The 26,041-nt window shown below is 36.6% G+C and overlaps 1 protein-coding gene across 10 annotated transcripts in view; it reads right to left on the reverse strand.

Moving 5' to 3' along the window:
- Nucleotides 1-26,041, reverse strand: part of DMD (dystrophin) — a 2,113,108-nt gene that overhangs the window by 1,054,446 nt on the left and 1,032,621 nt on the right. For all 10 annotated transcript variants that reach the window (XM_064573900.1, XM_064573902.1, XM_064573903.1 and 7 more), the window contains one exon: nucleotides 20,781-20,928. In XM_064573900.1, coding sequence (XP_064429970.1) covers nucleotides 20,781-20,928 — 148 coding nt within the window. The remainder of the gene's footprint in view (nucleotides 1-20,780; nucleotides 20,929-26,041) is intronic.

Genomic DNA, 26,041 nt, shown 5'->3' on the forward strand with positions numbered 1-26,041 from the left:
TTTATATGAATCATCTCCAACAGCCAAACCCATAGAAGCAGAGAGCAGATTGGTAGTTTCCAAGGGCTGGGGGTGGGCGGGGGGGAGAGGAGAGGGAAATGGGGAGTGGTTGTTCAATGGACACAAAGTTTCAGTTATGCAAAATGAGTAAGTTCTAGAGATTTGTTGTACAACATTGTGCCTATATTTATCAAAACTGTGTTATACATTTAAAAATTTATTAAGAGGGTATATCTTATGTTACATTCTTATCATGACAACAAAAAAGAAACTGTAGTACTTATTAGACCCTGTTGCTAGATCTTATTGTTTAATGTATGAATAAAGAAGGACCTACAGTACCACATCATAATGGTAAAACTTATTTTTACAAGGATATTTAATTGGTGTCTTTTGTAGTTCTATGTATTTATATTCTGTATTTAAAACCCTTATTCTGAGTTCATAAGATTCACCACACTGTTAAAGGAGTACATAGCATGCACAGTAAAGAATCCCTGTGCTCATCCCTTATCTGTTGTTAATTCCCTGATACTGACCTGGAACATCATGGGGGCTCCATAAATCTTTGATGAAAGAAATTGTTAGTGAGATGAGTCAGGTTCCTTGCAGCTCCAAAACTCCATAAGCCTATAGATATTCTTCCTAAGCAAAAATTGAATTTTAAACTCATGCTAAATTAACTTACTGGCATTTATAGGTTAACCATGCAACCCATATTTTATACAACAGATCTATAAGACTTGACTTTTGAATCCAAATATATGGAACACATATGCATATGTTTCTAACTCTCTATATTCTTGACCTATACTTAAAATCCTATTTACTTATACAAGTTTGCTTTATATTTTTTCATGTGGATTATAATAAGCCAGTAGACTGTTTTAGAGTAATACATATTACCTTTAAATGTGTGCTTTCATATTGCTTCCTGAATTAGACACCTGTGTAATTTGTATGTTGAAATCCTAAGCCTTATTACTGCAATTTATTTAGCTGAACCCTGTAATATTTGTTTCTTATATCAAAAGATAGCTTTCCAAAAGGGTTTTATAATGATACAGAGTGATAAAAATTATAGAGAGCTAAATTTCAGAGGCACCTTGTCATCTGCGTTCCATTTATCATCATAGCAATAAAAAATGACAGAATCAACTTGACTTACGTTTTAGAGTGGTAGACATAACTGTTCCTATTGACAACCGTGTACTAGAATCACAAAAGCCTTTTCATGTAGTTACTAGAAATACCCAATTGTCACAGTTTTTATACTAAAAAAAGGTGCTTTTTCATTTTAAGTGTCAGGACTTTTACTAATACCATATCCTGAAAGTGTGAGACTGTGTTACTGATATATTTTCTTGAACACTTAAGGAGTTTTGAACATTTGAGATCTATTAATTGATAAACACCTTTAAGGTTTTCTAGTTGAATTGAAAATGGATGATAAATATAGCATGTTTCAACTACATTCCAAAAATCCATAAAAAAAGACTAGAAGGAAAAACTTTTAAAATTAACAATAGTTATTTTAAGAAAAAAAAAAATCCAAAACTTAGAAGTCAGGCCAAAGGATGACTGTATTTTTTCAAAATATCCATGGGATATCATCTAACATGCCCCCCACACCCTCGAAAGTGCTTCTACAGTTCCAGAAAAATGCAAATCTGTTTGACTTACTGATCACTATTAAATTGGGTCCAGACATTTTACAGCTCTGTAAAGTTAAATGCTAACTTGTAGAAAACTGATACGGTGCAAACGACTTTTTATCCAGTAGAGAATAGAACTCCAAAGACTATAGGATATTAACCTGTTCTGAAACTAATTTACCAATCTTATTCCAGAATTCCTTTTGTAAATTGCTGATTATAGAGGCATCTGTTTCTCCTATCCCCTTTTGAGCCTGTTTTGTCTTACTCCTGGTTTCCACATATGTATTCACCATGATTTACATGAAAATTATGTTTTTTAACATAATTTCATTTTGACAGAAGGTGGTGGGATTATGAATTTCCTTTATACTTTTCTCTAGTATCCAAAATACCCCTGATTAAGCTGTAATATATTTCTAAACTGAAAACATAAACATTTGAAAAAATATATGGTATATAAAAATCTAGCTTTATGATGCTATATGCATGCGAGACCTTGAACGCTCTACAAAGAAATCTAAGTGACTAAAGATGAAGTAGTTTTGCAATCGATAAAGCATTTTCTTTTCCATCAGTAGCAAAGTGATGGAAAATAAAGAAATAAAGCAAACTTTAGAAATATGAAATGCATATGCATATTGACATGCATTTATTGTAAATGTGATGAGAAAGGCAAGTCGGGATTGTGAGAGCTAGGCTCATTACACTGCTTTCTCCTACTATAAATGAAAGAATAGCAAATAATGGCTAGAATTCAATAACTTCCATGACCGAAATACATACTATAATTTGGATATTGATTCCCTTTGATAACTTTTCTTCTCAGGCACTGTCAAGACAGATATCAATAATTACTAGCTACACTAAAAGTTGGGCCACAAATTTCAACTTGAGCCAACTACAGAAGATCCTCCACACTCACTTAAGCTTTGATAGTTGCAAATACTGTCCGTGGCCACCCTACTTGTTTTCCCCTTTGGAATTAGTCGGTTTTCTGGGAGCCCTCTGGGGTGCTGAGCCACAAGCAGAAGTGAGGTACAGGCTGAGGGCTCCCAGTTGCTAGCTACTAAATAATGTTGACTGCACACATTTTATTTCTGTGTGAACTTTTGGGAAGAGGGAAGGGTGCAAGCAGCTGGATATCAGAAGCATCTGTAGTTCCTACCTCAAAGACATCCCCGCACACACCTAATACTGCAAATCATGTAGCTACCCTCGATTGTGAACTTTTTAAAGTAGAAAAGCCTGGAGGACGGCTAAGACTGTTTACACTTCTAAGTCTTTTTCTAAGTCAGAATACCAGCTGCGAATTCTGTAGTTTTGACTTGGGATGAAAGAAGGGAAAGAAAAAGTCTGGGAAAGGAGTGATACTGGGAAGGAGGGGTGTCCCTAATCCTTTCTCCTCCCCTGAAGGTCCTGATAACTTTTCCCACCCGTCTTTATAATGAGCATAATTTATTCCTTTCCCTACAGAACATCCCAAAGTTTCCTGATTATAAACAACATTTGAGGCCTTATTAGAGAGGACTTAATTCTAAACTAATACAATGCAAGTCACACATATAAGTTAAAATTTTCAAATAGCCATATTCAAAGGGTAAAAAGAAATGAGTCAATTTATGTTTAATGATATATTTTAATCCAGTATGACAAAATATTATCATTTTACCATGTAATGAGAGAGTTTACTTACTTTTATGTTCTTACTGAGTCTTCAAAACCCAGTGTGTGTTTTAAAAACCTAGTGTGTGTTTTACACTCACAGTCCCTCTCAGTTTGGATGAGCTGTGTTTGAAGAGCTCAGTCCCTATCCCGTGGGGCTCGTGGCTAGTAAAATTGGACATTGAAGCTCTAGAGGGAGAACTACTGTTGTGGTTCTTACCACCAGGCAACTTTGGAAAACACTTCTTTGCTCAGAGGAGATCCCAGAACTCACCCCAAGAATATCCCTCTCTCACTAACAAAGCTTGGATTAGTTCAGCATCGATATGATACCACTGCAACTCAGAAGATACACAGGAACTGTAGCATCGACACAAGTAAAACAGAGCATAGGAATTTTGACAGTGTTGCTCCTGGTAAAATACTTTATTTCACTGCTGCGCTGAGGTACCATTAGTGACTATGTCACTGCCTCAGTGTGGGGTCTCCTTTTAAGGACAGAACTGTTTCTATGCCAACCAGGAGGTGATAGTTGCATTACCTCCTGGAAAGCTCCTTACCTCTACAAAATTGGAATTTAAATAAAGGAAATACTTCCTATCTCATTGGGTTATTGGAGGAATAAATGAAAAATGAGTGAAATGCTGGTCAGGCAAACAAAGCCGAAGATGGGGGGAAGATGCTGAAGGTAACTTTCATTTCATTCAGACCTCCATTACAGCTCTAATTTCTGACCTCGGGGGATGACCCCTCATCTCTCACACCCTTTATTCTCTCTTCTTTTCTATTCTTCCATACTTTTGGGATGCTGCCCTATCTCCTAACCCCTGGCACCCTGCTTATGGCCCTTTCTGGTTGTAAGCTCATAGTCAACAATGATACAGGGAAAGTCATCCACTTCTCTCCTTCATTAACAGTTCTGTGCGAAGAGAGATTTTGACTTCCAAGTTACCATCAGCCAGCAGGTAGAAATCCCTGAGAACTGCAAAATGATTATTGAATTGTTGGCATTGACAGTATATGAGGTCCTGTATTTCTCAAAGAGGAATATTTATTTTAAAAGAGGAAATTAAGGACAGAATATCACTATACAGACATTCCTTTACTTCTTCTTTGAGAATGCACACTTGTTTTGTTTTATTGCTGGATCCCTATTTCCTGAAATAATAGATAGCACACACAAGATCCTCCACAAGTATTTGTTCAATTTCTATACTGGGAGAGCTGACTGGCAAAATTCAACCAGCTAAGAGCCCATGTTGATAACCACTCTACAGTACTGCCTTCTTTGGCAGTGAGAGCTTAACATCTGATTTGGGAAAAGTTGAGAATAATATCCAAAATAACATTTGTTTCTTCCCTATATTTTTTTTCTTCCCTATATTTTTAATTAGAGTAATGCCATCATTTATAGTAAGACACTTGAGTACTTGATGATCACAGGAAGTCCATCTTATTCAGATTAGCTGCTTTCTTTTTTTTTTTTTCGTTTTTAAGACTTTTTAAATTTTATTTATTTTAGAGAGATAGAGAGCACTAGGGAGAGGGAAAGGGCTAAGGGAGAGGGAGAGGGACATGCAGACTCCCCATCGAGCACAGAGCCCTGTGGGGCTCTATTCCATGACCTTGAGATCATGACCTGAGCCAAAATCAAGAGTCAGACGCTCAACCAACTGAGCCATCCAGGCGTTCTTTGCTGCTTTATTTTCAAGCAGAAAACACATATACACAACACTTTCAGATGGATATGGAAATAGAAATAAACCATTTAATTTTTTTTTTATACGTGGAATGTCTGGGAAGAAAATAAGCACAACAGGATCACAAAATCTGTCAAATATGTTCCTCTAGTAATGATTTGAAGCTGTATTTTTTCAAGTATGCTAAACTACAATTTCCCTTTAAAAGTTCTCAACAAAATCACAATGTGAATGCCTAGAAGGTATACAAGAAACTACAAGTGCCCTAAACAAGCTTATCTTCAAATTTGTAAACCTTGTCCAGATACTTCTCTGTTTGAATATATTCAATAACTGTTTTTTCTAAGATAAGAGACAGATCTGTGTATTATATCATGTCCTTCACAAAGTGTTCCAGACCTGCTGTCCAGCCTATGTGATCACCCTCTACTGGGAGCCTGAGCTCCCTAAGCTATTACCATTCTCCCCACAACCTACCTTTTGTGAGGTCACCTGGCCTTTGAACATGTGTTCCCATGGTCAAGGGCACTCTGTTCTCTTGATCTCTAATCAACCTGCCTATTCATGGTGAGGACTTCTTTGTCTTTCCCAGACAGAGCTCATCATCCCCCCCTCCCTGTTCCCATAGGACTTTGTAAATACAGTGAGTACAAAATTCGAGGTCTGTGTCATACCAATTTTAAGGTTTATCTGTCTAGCTCTCCCTGCACTAGACTAACTTCCTGGAGTGCTGGAACTGTGATTGATCCCTTATCCCCTCACATGGAGGCATGTGTGAGTGTCCTCCACTGTTGTAAGGCCACGGTGCAAATGAAGCCCTGTTTGGCTCAACAGCAGAACTATGGCATGCAGCACTGGCCTGATACTCGACAAAAATATGTTGGATGAACAAAAGAATGCTGTTATCGTGAGCTGTGTAATGTTAAAGGAAAACAGTTTTGCCTTGAAGGGACCATAAATGTCATGGTGGGTTTTCTCCTAAGGGTATTTGGAAAGGGAGGCAACTACTCCATCCTAGGCTATGATCTTCAAAGGGTGGCTACTCTGTGGGAACAATGAACCTTTCACTGTCAAAATTTTCTTAGAGAACATCAGTCCTTGCTACACACAGTCCAATACTCATATCTTCCATATATGAAAGCTGCCTGCCAAATTCTGCCCTCCTACCAAGACTCTACTTTGATTCCAAATCAGGGAGAAATAAATAATTGGCCCTTCCTCTTCCTCTCCCCTTGGTAATCTGCATCTTACAGTAATAAAGGATTCCCCAAATCTGTATCTCAACAAGAGATTAATATGAGAATGACAATGTAATTGAAAGTGCTTCATAAATTATAAAGTGCCTTATGTTATGACTAATGTTATTGTCATCATTAACAACTCTAACATTATCTCTAATAAAAAAAAGATAACCCTTCCTAATACTCTGATTTTGATATACTGTAAGTCAAATTATAACCCATAGTACTAAAGATGTTATGTCTCACCCTTACTGATAAGAAGGGTTAAATAGGGCTATACTCATCACTAACATTTTTATGGATGAAAGAAGTTTCATCTTTATCACTTAATATCCTTAATGCCTTTTTAGAAGGGCCTTGTCCTGTGGCGATTGACAAGAATTATTCCCTTCATTAGTTTCCTCAATACTTTATTAGGTCTAGAGCAGCAATTTAATTTTCTTTCTTTTTTTTTTTTTTTTTTTTTTTTTTGCTTAACATCTCTAACTTCTAGCTGATGATCAGTAAACTACACGGTATTCAGATCCCAAGGCCTTTACTTATTAGCTTTGTGATGTGGGTTAAAATATTTAACCTTCCTGAGTCTTTGTAAAAGAGTTTTAAGAATACCGTTTCTACTTAACTTGCTGAGTTTTTTTGTTTTTTTGTTTTTGAAAATCACATCAAGTAATATCAGTTGTAACCTAAATAATACCAAGGCACTTAATTAAACTTTATAAGCTACTGCACTTAAATAAATTTTGTATTACATCTTTCTGGGCATGTTTTTTGTAAAATTGATCTTATACCATCTTTCCAAATTATCCATTTCTTAAACTGGCTTCTTAATTTTTTTTTTTAAACAAAATTCTTCCCTTATACTCATCACATTACCACCTTGTAATGCTCTATCAGAAAGAACCCAGCACATACACACACACACACACACACACACACACACACACAAATGAAGTAGTAACAACAAAAATTTATGAAACAATTCTCCAGTATGTGCAGTGAACCCTGATACTTTCTATTTTGTTTCATCCAAAATAAATGCTGGTGGTGATCCACAAACTGATTCATGACTCACAGTTTGGAAGATAGTAGCCCTTTAAAAAAAACAAACAAATCCCCCCAAAACAAAAATGTAACCAACAAAAAAAGGAAATGATGTCCTCACCATCATTTCTGGCCATTTCTTCCCAGGTATCTGTGATCTGACAAGAGTACCTTTCATTGTGTCCTACTGGTATCACCATTTTTTCACCACTTTTCAAATATTTCCCCCTTTTTCTGAATGTAGCCTTTCTCTTGCTCATTTCCCTTATCACCTCCTCTGCAAAGCTCTTCCAAATCTTCTAGCCAGTTACTTAACTTCTTTTGTTCTCCCTTCCCTGACTCCCCTGATATTATACCTACTTCTATTACACTTCTTAGCTGTTACTTTAATTGCTTAAATGTCCATCTTCTGAATATACCATTTATGTGACAATCATTTAAATGTTCATCAACTTGGTAAACCTTGAATTCTCTGAATAGATTGGGATCATGTCGATTTCAACAGCCTGAGCACCCTGCACATCTGACACACAGCAGCTCCCCCCTCAAAGGTTACTGAATAAATGTATTGATTTTGGAAGTTAACTGAAATACAAGGAAATGGCAGTGCTAAATGTTCAAACTAGAACTTAGGGGTGGAACACAGGTTCTCTAAAATACATGTAATCTTATGGGCAGATTCATCTCTTGGGTGGGACAACTAAGTCATGGTCTCCTAAGCCCCGTGCATGGGGGAGTGGTTGGTGTCATCTGCTTCTCTTATCTAAACATCATTATAATTCTACTTCAAAATTTCTGTTCTAAATGATATCCCAAGGAGACTATAAAATATCTCAACAGTTCAGCCTCCTTTTAATGATATTATCTTGGGTGGTTATGTACTGGTTGAATTGCCCTTAATGCTCTTCTAAGGATAGCCCTGGTTATGAGATTAAATTTTCAAATTCCTATGAACTAGGACTTAGTAGAGTTTGCTCCGTATAACATACATCTTACACAAATGTTCATAAGCCTCGGCTAAAGAAATTCATAAGCAGTACAGCACAGCTTAACAACTGTGTTGTTTTAAAGTTAAGGTTATGGTTAAGGTTACCAATCCATTATTAGTATTTAAAAATACATATATTGTCCTTTTGTAAGCACATACAAAAGCCATATATTATTAAAAACAAATAGAAATTTAAAGATGAAATGTTTGAAAAAATGTATTATTTGAAAATAGCAGTAAAATGGGATTTTCAAGATAAATCCGCATTAACTAGGATTTACAATACAATATAAGCCTGTACTATTAGTTGTAATGCCAGGATTTGGAGCACTAGGCTGGCACATCAAATTTATTCATTTTCACAGCCTGCAGACATTTTAATGTCTGAGTAGCAATAAGAACACATTACCTAAAAACTTTTAATAGTGTATAATAAATTAAGACTGAATGGTAATGCAAAAGTGGGTACAACAGGACAAAATTATGAATCTCATATAATGATCCAACAACACTTAAAGCGTGGAAAAAATACTGGTATTCTGGAATATACGACTACAGTTGATCCTAATTGTTTCTCTCCTGTCAAATACAAATTGCGCATCAATCTCAAAGTATTGCAAACTGTTCATTACATGCAAATGGTAATGTTTTGCAGGCTTTCCAAGGGGACTCAAACTTCTTTATAAAAGGCTAGACAAATAATTTCTTTAATGATGCTAAGTTTCCTTTAGTTCTTCATTGATAAGCAACAGAAATTGCCTCTGCCAATAAGGAGATTCATAGTAAAGAAATGGAATGGTTCACAGGACTGAAGGAAAAATCAAAGAATCAAGCATGGAACAGGCAGGACTCCAGAGAGACCCCATAGTAGGAGTCTTTTGCTGTTCTTGACCAGCCATTCTCATTAGAATCAATAAACTCCAACCTTATCATTTACGACAAGATTAAAAGTCTCAAGAAAAAAATATGATTGGCCAAGCTTAGGACCTATGCTTAGGACCACTGATACGGTGAGAGAAAAACTCCAGAAGAACAAGTTCTAGAACTCTCTTGGACAGAATACTTGATTTATTGTCCCACTAACACTGCACAGGTACCCAAGAGCAACTGGTGGTACTGTCAGTAAGACAGTTTCTATACACTCTTCAAAATGACTAAGTCCACCACACATTATTTAAGTGACTTTAAAACCTCTTTTAGTTTTTAATCAAACCCCTTCTCTTAATTCCTGGAGTTGAAAATTGACTTAGGGGCACCTAGGTGGCTCAGTTGGTTAAGCATCTGCCTTCGGCTCGAGTCATGATCCCGGGATCTTAGGATCAATCCCTGCATCGGCCTCTCTGCTCAGCAGAGTCTGCCTCTCCCTCTCCCTCTGCCCTCCCCCTGCTTGTGATCTTTCTCTCTCTCTCTCTCAAATAAATAAATAAAAATCTTTTTAAAAAGGTGACTTAAATAACAAGTCTATTTTGATTTCCTCTTTTTGTTACCACAAATTTGAATTTGGTTTATGAACGTGGCCCAAGTCTATTTCTGTGTTATATCAAGTAACAAAGAATGCTTAAAGAGAAGGTAAAAAGGATACTTAGATTTTTATTGCAACTTATTACTCTTATCTTCTAAAGCAAGAGTTAGTAAACTTTTTCTATTAAGAGCTACATAGTTCCCACTTTAAGCTTTGCCAGGCCAGGCAGTCTCTGTAACTACTTAACTCTGCCTTTGTAGCAACAAAGTTTGTAAATAAATATGTATGGTTGAGTTCCAATAAAACTTTATTTACAAAAACAGGTAGCTGGCAGGATTTGGTCCTATAAGTTTGCTCTTCTAAAGAATTTAATATTTTTAGGATCAATATTAAGTGTAATATATATTGTATTGAAATTCATTTCATTGCAAGTACTCTGAGGGATATCAAAGGTAAGATATTTACTTATAATAATAACCAGTTCAGTATTCTACATGAAGTCCTAGAATCTATGGGGTAGCACATTTGTCTATTGTTTCAGTTTCTCTGTGATATTCCTCAAAATGAGTATAAGTAAAATGAAAGCCTGAGCCTGGACAAAGAAGGGATTAAAACTTGAAGACTACATAGTTATAAACTAAAATTATCTACTGACAAAAAGTAATAGTGAACCAATAAAGCCTTAAGGGGAACATATAAATATGCATTCATCTCCATCATATCTATTTTTTTCTTCTCCCCATATCCCTGAATTATTCCTCTTTACTAGTTTTGATCAGAATGACTTGATACAAATTAATTGCCAGTAAAGTTTCTGTCAATTATAGCCTCATAATAGAACAAGAATTTTAAAATTTGTGAATTATGATGTTTGCAAACAATCCTGGTCTCTGGCTTGTACCTATAATTTGGTTATAGAGTAGGAAGGTTTACCATTCTTATGACTACATACTTGCTATTCAGCCTGATGAATAGTTCATCCTGAACCATCTCATCTGTGAATAGGCCTCTTGTTCTATAATTTGTCAATTTTATCATTTTTCAAGATTTACAACTTATATCAGAACATTTTCTCACTCTCTGTGTGACTTCTTCACAGCTAGCTCTTTCCTTGTGCTGCCTTTCAAAATATTGCTCTTTCCTGGCTCCCAAAGTCATGTTTTCTCAGTTGAGTTTGGGAATCCCAGAGGTGTAATGGAGGGGGGTCAAAAAGGACTAGGGAACACAAATAAGTGCTGTAGAAAAAACACTCCCATCTCCCCAAGGCTGGTTCCAGGACTTTCTGGAATAATGACACCTGCCATGTGTTTCCACCTTAGCCTTAATATGCTAAACACATGAAGCTGTTAGCTTATTAAAAGAAATGGGCTTCTTTGCCAACTCCGTATCCCTAGCAGCCGGCAAAGCCTTCCATGCGGTAGGCTCACACTAAATGTTTGTTGAATGGATTCAGGTATTTATGATATGCTCAAGGAGTAAGAGAATGGAGCCATCATACTGTTAAACCATCAGCAAATGTGAAAATTTCAAATACTTTGTACAAAGAAGAGGACAGGGCAGCTCAATATAAGGGAGCATTTCTTGGACACGAGATGGGGTAAAAATGGAAGAAAGGACAAATTTGGGAATAGTATACCTAGGGGAATAATGGGATGAATATATTAATTCTTTCATTTATTTAATTATTCATTATAATGAGTATTATATGTACTGTACACAAGGAGATTGTTCTTTTTTTTGAGAGCGAGAGAGAGAGGGCAGAACAGGGCGTAGGGGAAGAGAGAATCTTAAGCAGACTCTACACTGAGCACAGACCCTAATGTGGGGCTCAATCTCATGACCCTGAGATCATGACCTGAGCCAAAATCAAGAGTCAGGTGCTTAACAAACTGAGCCACCTAGGCGCCTCAAAGGAGATTGTTCCAAGTGCTGAGTAGATATCTGTGACTAAGAAAGACCAAGTCCCTGCAAGGTTTACATTCTAGTTGGAAATATAGATAATAAACATGCAAACATGTATTAAAATTTTAGCAGATGGCAGTGTTACAAAGAAAGTGTACGTGTGTGTGTGTGTGAGAAAGAGAGAGAGAGAGACCTTTAAGATAAGAGAAGTTACAAAAGGCCATGTCTGAGAAAAAAACATTAGAGCACAAATGTATATAAATAAAGAGAAATGTACAAAATTCCTGAGAGGGAGGGGATTGGGACATACAGATAAGAACTGGAGCTAGGGTAGAACCCTCAAGCAAAGAGAAAAGCAAAATTAATTGTAGGAACAGGCATTAGAAGGAAGGGTAAGAAACTATGAGAGAGGAAACAGCAAGATCAGTGTGGCTAGAACGTCCTCTTTGCAAACTATTGCACTTCATGAAAATCACTTACATTAGCATTAATCTTATGCTTCATCAAATAATAGTTTTGAATTCACATTGCTTCTATGTTGATGTGAGCAGTTTTTTTTTTCTTCAATTTGCCATCTGCAATTAGCATGCTTCACTTTTATTTGCAGATTCTTACTCTCTTGATAATTTCTTACTCTAAGAATGGGGATCCCTTAGGGATGACTTGTTTTTCATGCATTCTAAGCAGTTCTTTACTGCTATAGTTATTACAATAAGTTATAGTTTTGGTTCTTGCTTCTTTCCAATAATGGGTGGCAATCTATCTTCTTAAACCTGCCATGCTGGACAACAAGAACAAGCCATTGGAATTACCCAGTTATTTTAATATACTTACTTTATGAAAGACACATTGGATAGGCAACAATTTAGAGCCCCTCTCTGAATTTCCGCATGGTGCCAAACCCCCAATAAATCTGTTATTTACTACTTCTGAAAAGATGCATAGGAGCCAAGAAGTTGTAGAGGAGTTTCTAAGCAGCAATAAAAGGCTAAAAATATTTACATAAGAACGAAGTGCCCAACTGTTTAACTGTATTAAGACTGAATTCTCCTGCCACTACCAGCTAATAACATTGAAAAGTTCCCTGTAAGATGTATTCCCAAGTTTATACAATGCTGTAACCCTAAAGCAAGTGACAAGAGACAAATTCTCCTCGCACTAAATTTTCATGCTCATTCCCTTACGTTAGTGTCCTTTAGTTACAGAAAGTGGGACGAACAAACAAAATTTTATTACTGCTGGGGAAATACAAAGGGCCAGCGATAGTATGAATTATTCTTAACATCGGGGTCCCAAGGAAGGGCAACAGATGGCAGAAATTTTTACTCAAGTTATTTGTCCATCAAAGTTCCTATCAGCATTTGAGTCCCTGCAGTGCGGCTGTTAAGAAGCCGTCCAACTCACCAGCCAGCTGGTGAAAATCAGCACTGTAAAAGCCGACTGTATAGAAAACATATTTGTATTCAATTTGGTCTTTTACACCATATGTCTTTTTCTAGATAGCCTTTGATTTAATCCATATTCATTCAAAGTCATTCATCTCCTATCAAGTCATTTCAGGGAGTAGATTCCCGATTACGTATTAGAGTACCTCCAAAGAAAAGTACCAAAACTCGCTCGATAGCAGATAGTGTCAGGGACCTATGCACATCCATTCAGTTCTCTTTATTTCTAGGCAAGCCAATGGGTTTTCAGTAACGACACCTGATGCTTGAGGCCTTTCTGGACTGCAAACTGGGTGAGATTTCCTTTATGAGAAAGAGAGCCTTTTCACGGACGCACTTGTCTCAAACTTTTGGGCAGGCCCTACCTAACTCCAATGTACTCTGTGAATTTAAACTTCTGAGACTTGGGTCCTTTAAAAAGCTCTTTGGATTTTTTTTCCCCTCTATCACAAATAGCCAAGGTAAGGCAGAGCTGCAGAGCTGCTAAACGTAGACTCTTACTTAGATTCTTCTTTCTTTGCCTCCCTCCCCAATTCCAAGACACCAGTGCCTTTTTTTTTTTTTTTTTGGCCATTTATTGTTTCATCTGAGAGTTCACAGTAATGTTTTCATGCTATAACTACAGTCTCTATGGAATTTTCCATTCTTCATGCAAGCTTCCAATTTGAGAAAAGGCAAAGTATACTCTGCTTAACTGGGACATAAATTTAAACTAAGGTTTTGAGATTTGATGGTGAACATGAACATTACAACACGACATATTAATTAATTAATTAATTAATTTATTTATTTATTTATTTATTTATTTTTAAGATTTTATTTATTTGAGACAGAGAGAATGAGGGAGAGAGCACATGAGAGGGGGGAGGGTCAGAGGGAGAAGCAGGCTCCCTGCCGAGCAGGGAGCCCGATGCGGGACTCGATCCCGGGACTCCAGGATCATGACCTGAGCCGAAGGCAGTCGCTTAACCAACTGAGCCACCCAGGCGCCCCTGAACATTACAACATGACATATTTAATCCATGTTGACTTTATCCTTAGTCACAGTGAATTAAGATGTATCATTATGTTACAAAGTAAACAGCTATTAACTGAATTTACTTACAGCAATATATATATAAATACATTGCACATGTACAATATGATATATATTGTGGAGGAGTAAAACACTGCAGCATTGAAAGATATACCAGAAAACTAATTAACTTCACATTAAAAAGATGAAGTTTTGCCTAAAAACATCAGTTAACTCATGTCAAAATAACACACTGCTGTTCCACTCTCTATGTTGGCTTAACATTTGTTGATTTAAAGCCTAAATAATTTCATCTTAACTATCCGTCTTCTGTTTACTTCTTAAGTTGCTTTTAAACAGAATTTCTTAAGCTGTCAAGGTGTCATGCTTGTTCATGGCAATATTCTTTAGAAAGTACTGTTCATTTTAATTTAGTCACCTGTTAATGGGAATTTGGGTTTTTCCACCTTGTGGCTATTATGATTAGTGCTCCTATGAGCATTCATCTACAAGTTTTTGTCTGAACACGCTTTCAAATCTAGGAGTGAAACTGCTGGGTCCTGTGGACATTTTATGTTTAATTTATTGAGTAACTGCAAACTGCTTTCCAGAGTTGAAATACTGTCCACTAAGCAGCATTACCCCATAAAACAAACAGGCTCCATTTCTATGAATAGCAAGAATATTCCACTCTTTTAAATATTTGATCTAATGGTGATTTTTAGAATTTCTTTTTTTTAAAAGCGCTGATTTCCAAGATTTATAAAGAACTTCTCAAACTCAACACCCAGAAAACAAATAATTAAGTCAAAAAATGGGCAGAAGACATGAACAGGCACTTCTCTGAAGATGACATACAAATGGCTAACAGACACATGAAAAAACATTCATCATCATTAGCCATCAGGGAAATCCAAATCCAAACCACACTGAGATACCACCTTACACCAGTTAGAATGGCAAAAACTGACAAGGCAAGAAACAACAAATGTTGGAGAGGTTGCGGAGAAAGGGGAATCCTCTTAACGCTGTTGGTGGGAATGCAAGTTGGTACAGCCACTTTGGAAACCAGTGTGGAGGTTCCTCAAAAAATTAAAAATAGAGCTACCCTTTGGCCCAGGAATTGCACTACTGGGTATTTACCCCAACGACAGAGATATAGTAAAAAGAAGGGCCATATGCACCCCGATGTTCATAGCAGCAATGTCTGCAATAGCCAAACTGTGGAAAGAGCCAAGATGCCCTTCAGCAGATGAATGGATAAAGAAGATGTGGTCCATACATACAATGGAATATTACTCAGCCATCAGAAAGGATGAATACCCAACTTTTACATCAACATGGATGGGACTGGAGGAGATTATGCTAAGTGAACTAAGTCAAGCAGAGAAAGTCAATTATCATATGGTTTCACTTATTTGTGGAACATAAGGAATAGCATGGAAGACATTAGGAGAAGGAAGGGAAAAATGAAGGGGGGAAATCGGAGGGAGAGATGAACCATGAGAGACTATGGACTCCGAGAAACAGACTGAAGGTTTTGGAGGGGAGGGGGTGAGGGGATGGGTTGGCCCAGTGGTGGGTATTAAGGAGGGCACATACTGCATGGAGCACTGGGTGTTATATGAAAACAATGAATCATGGATCACTACATCAGAAACTAATGATGTATTGTATGGTGACTAACATAACATAATAAAATTAAATTAAATTAAAAAAAAGAAAAAGAAAAAAGACTTTATTTATTTATTTGAGAGAAAGAGAGAGAGAATAAGAGAGAGAGCACGGGAAGGGGAAGGGTCAGAGGGAGAAGCAGACTCCCTGCTGAGCAGGGAGCCAGATGGATGCAGGACTTGATCCCAGGACCCCGGGATCATGACCTGAGCCGAAGGCAGTCACTTAACCAACTGAGCCACCCAGGCGCCCAATTTTTATAATTTCTACTGTCAACCTCAAGAATTTTCAACCCCATTAAATAACAGTCTATGTTTTAAAACTTACTGCTTTCTACTCTAGGAGGACGTGTAAAGCTAAATGTTAGGACACGTTATGATTTCCACTTTCCTATTTTCACTCAAGGTACTTGTTGGCACACCAATTCACTCTGTCACTATATGAGTTAATGTTATTTTCATAACTTTCTTTCATGGTGCTCAGCTTTCCCTTTGAAAACTCCCATTAACATTTCTTCTTGTTCTAAAATGAGTAGGCAGAAGTGTCAGCTATCTGAGGAGGATGTGTTTGGCTGAACTAGAATTTTCCTCAGTTCCTAATCCAAGAGCTGTACTTTGAGAAAATGTCATAATTCATAAAAAGATAAGTTTAATGAAATTGTCAGGTTGTCCAATCTGTATTTCAGATGGTTGGGGACAGTAATTCAGCAAATAAATTTTTGTTTTTATAAATATAGGCTAATCACTTATGAAGTGTGATTAGTTACAATAAGATCTTTCATTTAATGAGTAATTATTTTGTGAAAAATGTAAATCTAAGTGCTACCTGCACATCTCATTTTTATTCCTATTTAAGAAACGAGATAGCAGAGGCATGGAGACACATAAGACACTTTCTTAAGATTCTGCAACTATTAAGCTCAAAGAGCTAGGATTTGAACCCACACTTTCTGAATGTGGCTTCCAACCTCTTAGCCAACCTTCTGAACTTCTATTAGAGCCTAATGTGACAAGTCAATATTTTTGTGGGTGATAAAACTTTGCATATGCACTCAGTTACCACTGGTGGAATGAATATACAAGAAGATGCATGAATAATTGAGTGAATGTATTAGCAAATGAGTTTTTAGTGGCATATAGCATAATTGATATATTCTCATGCAAAAAATTAATTTTTAGAAAGAGATTTCCTATCATGGCATGACACATTTCTGGAATATCTTGAAAAATGTGAATTCACATATTTAATTTTATCATTAACTTGGGACAGAGAAAAAAATTATTGAGTTGCATGGAACCAGACCATCTATCTGTTATTGGCAGTCACTTTATTTTGAATGACAATACCAAGTGTCAGTAGGACAGTGATTTATCTTCTTTCAAGCTAACGAGTTAAATAAAATGCAGTTTGATAGAAAAAAAAAATATATATATATATATACACAAAAGCGTACATGTACATACTTTTTATTTTATTTCACATTTATACATGATATTTTTGCTAAAAATTATACATACGAGGCTTTAAATTCCAGTGTACCCTTGTGTCTATCTGTTTAGTATATGGGCAGCTTGGTTTGATTTTCCTCAAAGCAACCATTACCGGTTCATGCCAACAAATCTGTCTGCTACTAACAGGCACCATCAACATTCTGTTTCCTAAAATAATTTCTTAGCAAAAATTTAAACTCATTCTCTTATTTGTTATTACTCGATGAACAATCATTATGGCCAAGATAGCTGAAATTATCAGAGATTCTATTTGTCTTAGTAATAATGGTGGTGCCTTACAGTGTCCTTCTGGACCTGTTTTCTGAGACTTAACACAACAGAAGACAACCTTGGGCATTTTATGTACGTGTGTGCGTGCATGTATGCACATAGGCATGTGCATGATTTTGGAGCTTCCTAATCAGTAGGGGAAAAAAGAACACCTCTACTGTTCAGAGGATTTTCAATATCATTCACAGTTCCTTAGCTAGAAGAACTTTTCCTTGGACAAGCAGAATTCCCTTTCTTATTTCATGTATAAGTTGAGTAAAAACCAGACTAAATAAAATAGTCTTTTAAAAAATTCTTCAATTAAGGGGAAAAGTTTTGATAAGATGTTTATCAATGTCAACTAAACCACACTGTCAAGAACTGAGGATCTTTAGACATTCTCAAGACATTTACAAGCATCACACAGTTGCAAGAGAATGCAGAAATAAATGTACTAAAACATCAAATGGCATCAAAATCCTTTGGCTTGGATTTCCGCTTCTGGTCAAGTTGGTTAACAGGGACCAGATTTAGCCTCTTGGCTAAAAACTGAAGAAAATGGACAAAATATATGAAATGATGGTTTTGAAGACATTAGATACCTGACAATGAAAGATACTGATCTCTGAGGAATTAGAAACAAATGAAGTGACTCCATAATTGTTGCCACTTACTGTCTGGAAAGAGTTCCAGGCTACGACAAAGGATAAAGAAACCCTCACAAAACTAGGAGGTCTCTTTGAGTGGGTGAGATGAAGCTGGGACTTCCAGGAGGCCAAGACGGCTAGAGTTCACAGGGCAGAGTACCAAACAGGAGAAATATACACAGGGAGAGAACACTAGAGACCCCCAGAGAACTCCCTTCCAGGCTTCAGTGGAGTCCTGATCAGCTCTGACATGTGAGCAAACTACACATGATGAGGGAGAAAACTATGCAAAAAGATGAAAAGTAACAGCCACCAGAGCTCACATACAGCTGGGATAGTGCCTATTCTTGCCAGCCACTGTGGAAAACCTCATCATTCACAGGGCATCAGAGAGCATACTCAGAAGGGTTTTGACTCAGTAGTGGAGCTAAATTAGCCCTAGACTTAGCTGTTCTACTTCAAACTCACAAAGTCTAAAAGAGAGATGCTCAAAAGATCAAGTTGCTTCCAAGTAAATTAACTGTGTCCCAGAACAAAGGTCAAGAATATTTATCAGCACAAAAATACCAAGCACTCAACAAGTTATAATTCACAACATTCAGCATCCAGTCAAAATTACCGTTTGTCCAAAGAAGCAGGAAAAAAAGACCCATAATGAAGAGAAAACTTAATTGAAAATGACCCGAAAGAGACACAGATGATAGAATTAATAGACAAGGACATTATACCAGTTGTTATAACTGTATCCCATATTTTCCAAAAGGTAGAGGAAAGATTGACAAATTGAGTAGAGACATGAAAGATGTAAAAAGACCCAAGTCACACTTCAACAAGGTGTTGAATCACACAAAACAACACTGTCTAAGGTTACAAATATACACTACAGGGGATTAACCACAGATTAGATATTGCAAAAGATTAGATTGGTCAATTTGACAATATAAATCATGTAATGCGAATTACACAGAAAAAGGACTGAAAATGAAAAGAACACAACATTAAAAATAATGCCTGAAAAATTCTAAATTTGATGAAAACTAAAAACCCATAATTCAAAGAAGCTTAACAGACCTCAAGAACAAGAAACATGAAGAAAATTATACCAAGGCACATCATAAACCAATTGCTCGATTTCCAAAAGCCCTCCCTAATAACCCTTCTGTATGTTAATCTCCATCTCAGAGGGGGCCTCCCAAAGATGCTGACCTGAAATATGTACCAAAATCCATATTAAAACAACCACTCTCTGAGGAGTAGAATGGAAGTATACATACACTTCTGCATTGCTTTATTTTTTATAGTGAGTATATATTTTTTAAATAATAAAAAACAGATTAAAATGTATAACTACCTTGTGTAGGTTATCTCTGGAAATGGCAAGAGGTTTAACATCTCCTCAAGTACAGCTTAATGGCACATATTTTCGAGACCTAGTAATGCTGCATTAGCCCCAAATTTACTTTAGTGCTATTACAAAATGTATTTTCTATATGATGGCAGATTGGAAAGCCATGGATTTCCTCTATCTTCAATGCCAATGCTGATGTATATACAAGTTTCATGGATATACACATAATTACACAAGATTTTAAAATTATTCATATTATGTTTACACAGCTTACCTATATGTATGTGCTTACATGCTTACTTAATATCATATTTTTGCTATGCAAGAAATTGTATGAGAATAGAGAACTATAAAGTTGAATATGATGTTGCTTTTATGAATCCTGCATTTTGAAATGTCTGAACATATAATAAATTACCTTTTACTTTGCTTTCATCTGTCCTAATCAGTATTTTACGGCATTAAAAATTGGCCACAACTCAAATCTGCTTGATTGAAAATTGATACATGAACAATTTGAGGTAAAAAGTTACCCAAATACTTTAGACTTGGTATAATAAACTCAATATTTCCTGTCCTTAACTGTATATTTTATAACCTAAGTTATAACCTCCAAAATCTAATTTATCTTTATCTGCATACTCAAAAGACACAGCAAGTTGAAATTAAACTGTACACTGGTCATAATCCATATGTTGCATTTCCATTAACACAAACCATAAAAAAGTCAGTAAGTACCACCAATTAACTCTGCATTGTTTTGGCCTCCAGACTATCTCAGAAGGCATTCTGTCAATAGAATATATAGAAATATTGCCAAATCACCACAATTGTCTCTAGGGAAAGAGAACTGTAATTTTATCATGATGGATATTTCCAGCAACTGCATTATTGTTAAGTATACCACAAGTTCTCCTGTACAGGATTCAACATAAGGCAAAAACACAGGACACCGCGCTATAAGATTCTTCCCTGTATCACAGATTTGATTACACTTTGCAGTTCATCAGATAGACCAGTTAGATCTAGGCTAACTCTCACCCTAACACAAATAGTTCACAGCACAGGCTCCCAACATGGTATTCTGATGATGTTCTAGTATGTGTAGTGATGACAACAAAAGTCGGGAATTATAAATTTCCATCATCCTTCACAACCTGAACTTAAAGAAGTTAAACAGTTGCAATATTGTGGCGAAGACAAAGACAGTTTGAAAAAAGAGATCTTAAAACCTTACCTTCAGATACCATTTGTATTTGGCATGTTCCCAATTCTCAGGGATTTGTGTCTTTTTGAGAAACTGTTCTGCCTCGGTTAGCCATTGATTGAGTATCTTCATATCATAATGAAACCGCCGCCATTTTTCCACAGATCTGTCAAATCGCCTAGAGGCAAAAAATATGGATCGAGAAAAATAAATGGATTATACAAATTACATGGACAAAGCATATATGTTATATTGTGTGGAGAAGGATATTATTTTGATAGTTTCTCACATTTGTAGATTTCAATTTCAATTAACATAAATAAATGATACTGGATAAAAAGGATGAATTAAAATAAAAGGCTGCGATTTTTGCTTCAAAATCAAACACATTTCTTGAATGAAACAAAGATAAAAATAACAATTATGGAGTATTAACATTTTCTTCCCTATGAGCATATTTAAATTAAAAAATTCCAGGAATTTAAAAAATATATACTAGCATCTAAGAAATTAAGTATTTTGAAGCTAGATATTCAATAACAACATATTTTTTGGATCAAAATCTAATTACCTGCACTAGGTGTTAAATGTAAATGGTGAATCACTAAATTCTACTCCTGAAGCCAATGTTACCCTATATGTTAACTAACTAGAATTTAAATAAAAACTTGAAGCAAAAAAAATCAAATTATCTCATGAAGGCTTTCAATTTCCATATTACTTTTGATCCAAAAGAGCTTATATATTAAGGTCCTCAAGCATCCAGGATAACAGATTTAACCAACTGATATATAGTCTAAACCAGGTGATGAGTGTTGTCTTCATTTAATCTTCTTGTTTTGTTGTATCTGCTAATATTTTCAATTGGAATGCTGAAGGAACTCAGTGCAAGGTACTATGTTAATATCGCACATGGAAAGAATATTAAGAGGGAGGTACCTGGTCATGTTCTGATCACAGAAGTGACTGAGGCAGAAATGAGCCAGGGTTATATGTTGACCTTAAGACAGTTGCACATAAAAATCACCAATTAAATCAGTATCTTTGCGGGTGGGATCCTGACACTGGTATTTTTAAAAACACCCAAGTGACTCTAATGTATAGTCAAGGTGAAAAACATTCTATAAAGTAAGTTTCAAAGTCTTAAGGGGGTCATGAACTACTGGGTCTCCTAGGGCCTGTCCAAAAAGGTATTTTCTAGCATTAAACCAAAAGCCATCCTGAAAATTCCTGGCTGTGGGGCTGCCTCAGAGTCCAGGAACCTGTGGAAGTTCTCTGAGGTCTACTTTTAAGATGTAGTGGGTTATAGTTCTGAATATCTCGACATCTTTTCAGATCTCTACCTCCATTTAGGAAATTTAAATAATCTTAGAACTTAAATAATGCCCCAACTCCCTATTGTTTCAGTGGGAAAGGAATGGAATTAACGTTTCTTTAACAGTTACTATGATCCAGGCACTGGGCTCCGTGTTTTTACTTATTTCATGGACTCCTACAACACCCCCTACAACATAACAATTATTATTCCCATTTTCCACTGGAGAAAAGTGAGAGTCTGAGCAGTCTGCCAAAAGGTAAGCAGGAATAAAATGACAGAAAGGGGATTCTCAGATCTCTCTGGCTTCAATGGTGCCTTTCACGGTCTTCCATGCTCTTTGGTAGGATTTCCTTTTTTTCAAGGTGAAGTCTTACTAGCTAAATAATTCAAAGATATAGTTGTTGGGATTTTCTTTCTTCTTCTTTGTCATCTTGTAAATAATGTATCTACATCTACAGTGCATTTTATCAGACACCACACTTGATGATTAACTATATTTTTCTTTTTTAAAGATTTCCTTATTTAATTTATTTGAGGGGGGAGGGGCAGAGGGAGAAGAAGAGAGAAACTTCAGCAGACTCCGCACTGAGCACGGAGCCCAATGTGGGTCTCAGTCTCATGACACTAAGATCAGGGCCCTGAAATCACGACCTGAGCTGAAACCAAGAGTCAGACATCTAACCAATTGTGTCACCCAGGCACCCCAACTATCTTTCTTACTTTAAAAATACCTAAAACAGTATTTTGGTAGCATTAAAAAAGGCAGCCAATGGTAGCCAAAAGGGGTAGTCTTTAACTATAGATAGTTTAAAAATAAGAATTCAGCCTTTAATAATTAAAGGCATTCTAGGGTTGATCAAATGTGATATAACCATCAGCCACAAAATGATCTTGGAAACATTTTGTGTGGTGTAATGATAATTATGTTTCCATATATTTTCAGCACTATATAATACACAATAAATGACTTAAGAATACATCTTAAGAGGGGTGCCTGGGTGGCTCAGTCGTTAAGCATCTGCCTTCGACTCAGGTCATGATCCCAGAGTCCTGGGATCGAGCCCCACATTGGGCTCCCTGCTCAACGGGAAGCCTGCTTCTCCCTCTCCCACTCCGCCTGCTTGTGTTCCCTCTCTCGCTGTCTCTCTCTGTCAAATAAACAAATAAAATCTTTAAAAAAAAAAAAAAGAGTACATCTTAAGAATTTACTCCCTTTATTTTTAAGATTTATTTATTTGAGAGAGAGAGAGGAGGAGGAGAGGGAGAGGGACCAGCAGACTCCATGCTGAGTGCAGAGCCCAACGTGGGGCTCGATCTCTAGACTCTGAGAACCACCTGAGCCACTCAGGTGCCCCAGAATTTATCCCCTTTAAAAGAAAACTGTACATTGCATATGTCTCATAGTGACTCACATCACGAGTCAAAATATTTGTTAAGTGAGAAGCTAAAAAATGATGAGGCATAGTTGGTATTTTTCCATCTTGGTGAGACTACAGTTGATTTCAATTTTCATTATATTTTTCTATGTTGTAAAGTTTTTCTACAATGTGCATTTCATACTTTGATATTCAGAAAAAATACAGTAACTTGAAAGTAATTTTAAAAGGCAGTTTCACACATTAATGACTACTACCTCCAACTCTCTTGCTGCTACCACAGTTTGAGAAACAGGCAGAAGCTAACCAGAACACAGAAGAATTGGCATTTGGTCACCATTTACCATTCCTCCACCTTTGTAGCAGTCATTGGTCCCCTTCTTACTTTGCTTTTCTTCTCCCTTATCCCACCACCAGAATTATTCTCTTGCCAACTCTTTTCAGCTACTGGCAGGTGACTGTTTTTCCAACATTTGTGCTGTAAATGCCAACTCTTCATTCCAGGCTGCTGCACAGATGTGTCCCTCCAGCATTCAGAGCACTGGCAGTTACCACCTTCCACTAGATTCCACAAAGCCTCCTTCCTCCCCAACCAACCCCTGTTCCTCTTCACAGATTATCTTTCCTCTAAATTCCCCTAAAGAAGAAAACCATAAGGGCTCCTACAATTAATCATGGCACCCCTAGCTCTGCAAGACACAGCTGGAGGTGGGAAGAAAAGGGAAACATGCTATAGTCCCGGGCTCTCTATTTTTCATCCTTGTTCCAGGCCCACAAAAATGAGACAGGATGGACTTGTCAGCCACACAGGACTATCTGTGGTTCCCCATGCCCTGCTACTGTCTCAGAGCTATGTGACTTCGCACATTAGTTCCATATTCTTGAAATGCCTTCTTGCCCTCTTGCTCCCTTTTCCCCAACTCCTGCAAAGCAAACTTTTGCATTAAAAGACTTGGTTTGGGGGCGCCTGGGTGGCTCAGTTGGTTAAGCGACTGCCTTCGGCTCAGGTCATGATCCTGGAGTCCCTGGATCGAGTCCCGCATCAGGCTCCCTGCTCGGCGGGGAGTCTGCTTCTCCCTCTGGCCCTCCCCCCTCTCATGTACTCCCTCTCTCTCATTCTCTCTCTCTCAAATAAAAATAAATAAAATCTTAAAAAAAAAAGAGACTTGGTTTGAACTACTTACACTGTAACTTTGTAAATATCTAAATCTAGAATATTCATTATAGACTGCAAGTGCTAAAACTTTGAAAACTGTAAAGTTGATTTAATTTTATTATTAAAATTAATGTTAAAATGAGTAATTCTATTCAAACAAAATATTAAAGAATAAAAGCATGCACTTTACATGTGATGGCATTTAATGTGAGTAATAATATTTTAAACTCCATTTCAAGCATCGCATAAAATTTTAGAATATACTTTTCAGCATTTTACTATGCGTTGTTAACAGCAAAGTCTAAATCTATTCTTGAATTTACTATGTAAAATTTCATTTTTTATCATGACTGCTTTGAAACTTAGACTCTTTCCCACCAAAGAAATTCTGAATGAATAGATATAAATTTTGCTAGTTTTACAATGTTACATTTATAAGTTTAATCTCTAATCAGTCACTAGGCTCCCTAAACTCCTCTTACTCCATTAATTGGACTGTCCAGGATTGAGGAAAAAGGCAGTAAGACCTACAAATACATAGAGATATTAAAAATACCATTCAGGAAAATAAATATAAGTGTTACCCTCTACGTTATTACTAGGGAAAAAATGTTGTTGCTTTTTTCCCTGGCAGTAAGAGGAAATGTAAAACCAACTAAATAAAGGACAAAAATGGCAGTATAAACATATGGATAATAAATCAAGTGATTTTAAAATTTTGCAAATATTAAAATTCTTATTCACTATGCAAGCAGTATTTAAAATTACACTGCTGATTCATTTATGTGTAGCATAACTTACTTCCTGCTGTTCTAAATCAAGTTAGTCAGATTATTCTCAAGCATAAATTACATTTAGGGAGTAATTTAGGCACTTTGGGACATACTTTAACACTTTCAGGTCATTAAGGTGGTACTCAATTCTGTGAAATAGATTTAAATAAACAATATCCTAGTAGCCTTCTGACACATCCATTGTGGCTTTATACTTAAGTCGGCTAACTCAACATTAGGCTGTTGATTATTTCTTCCTACATATTTCATCTTTGATGAGGTGAGTGGGAGGTACTTTGGCTAAAGCCTAGTGGTCCAAACTGTAGGTGCTGCTAAAGTTAAATTAGATCTTTGTCCCAAATCATAGTACCTTACTCCTCCCTACCCACCCTCTTCCTCACTTCCCCAGTAATATAATTTTGTAGTAAAACCTAAGTATGTTAACAGTTAGAAAGGTTTTTTCCTACAGAACCTGACTTAAACTCTGAGGAGCTCTCCCATGGCTCCAACTCTGCCCACCTCTCTTATCTCTTTTTATTTTTCTCTCCTAAGGCACTGCCCCAGATTTCTAGGCTAAAGCGTGTCCTCTGATGTCTATTTTTTTAAATACTGGACCCAGGTCCACTCATGTATAACTGACCGTCTCACTGCACTCACTCACTGGATAT

This window comes from Mirounga angustirostris, unplaced genomic scaffold, assembly GCF_029215605.1.
Source record: "Mirounga angustirostris isolate CCGP_5_RB_7025 unplaced genomic scaffold, mMirAng1.0.hap1 SCAF_11, whole genome shotgun sequence".
Lineage (NCBI taxonomy): Eukaryota > Metazoa > Chordata > Mammalia > Carnivora > Phocidae > Mirounga > Mirounga angustirostris.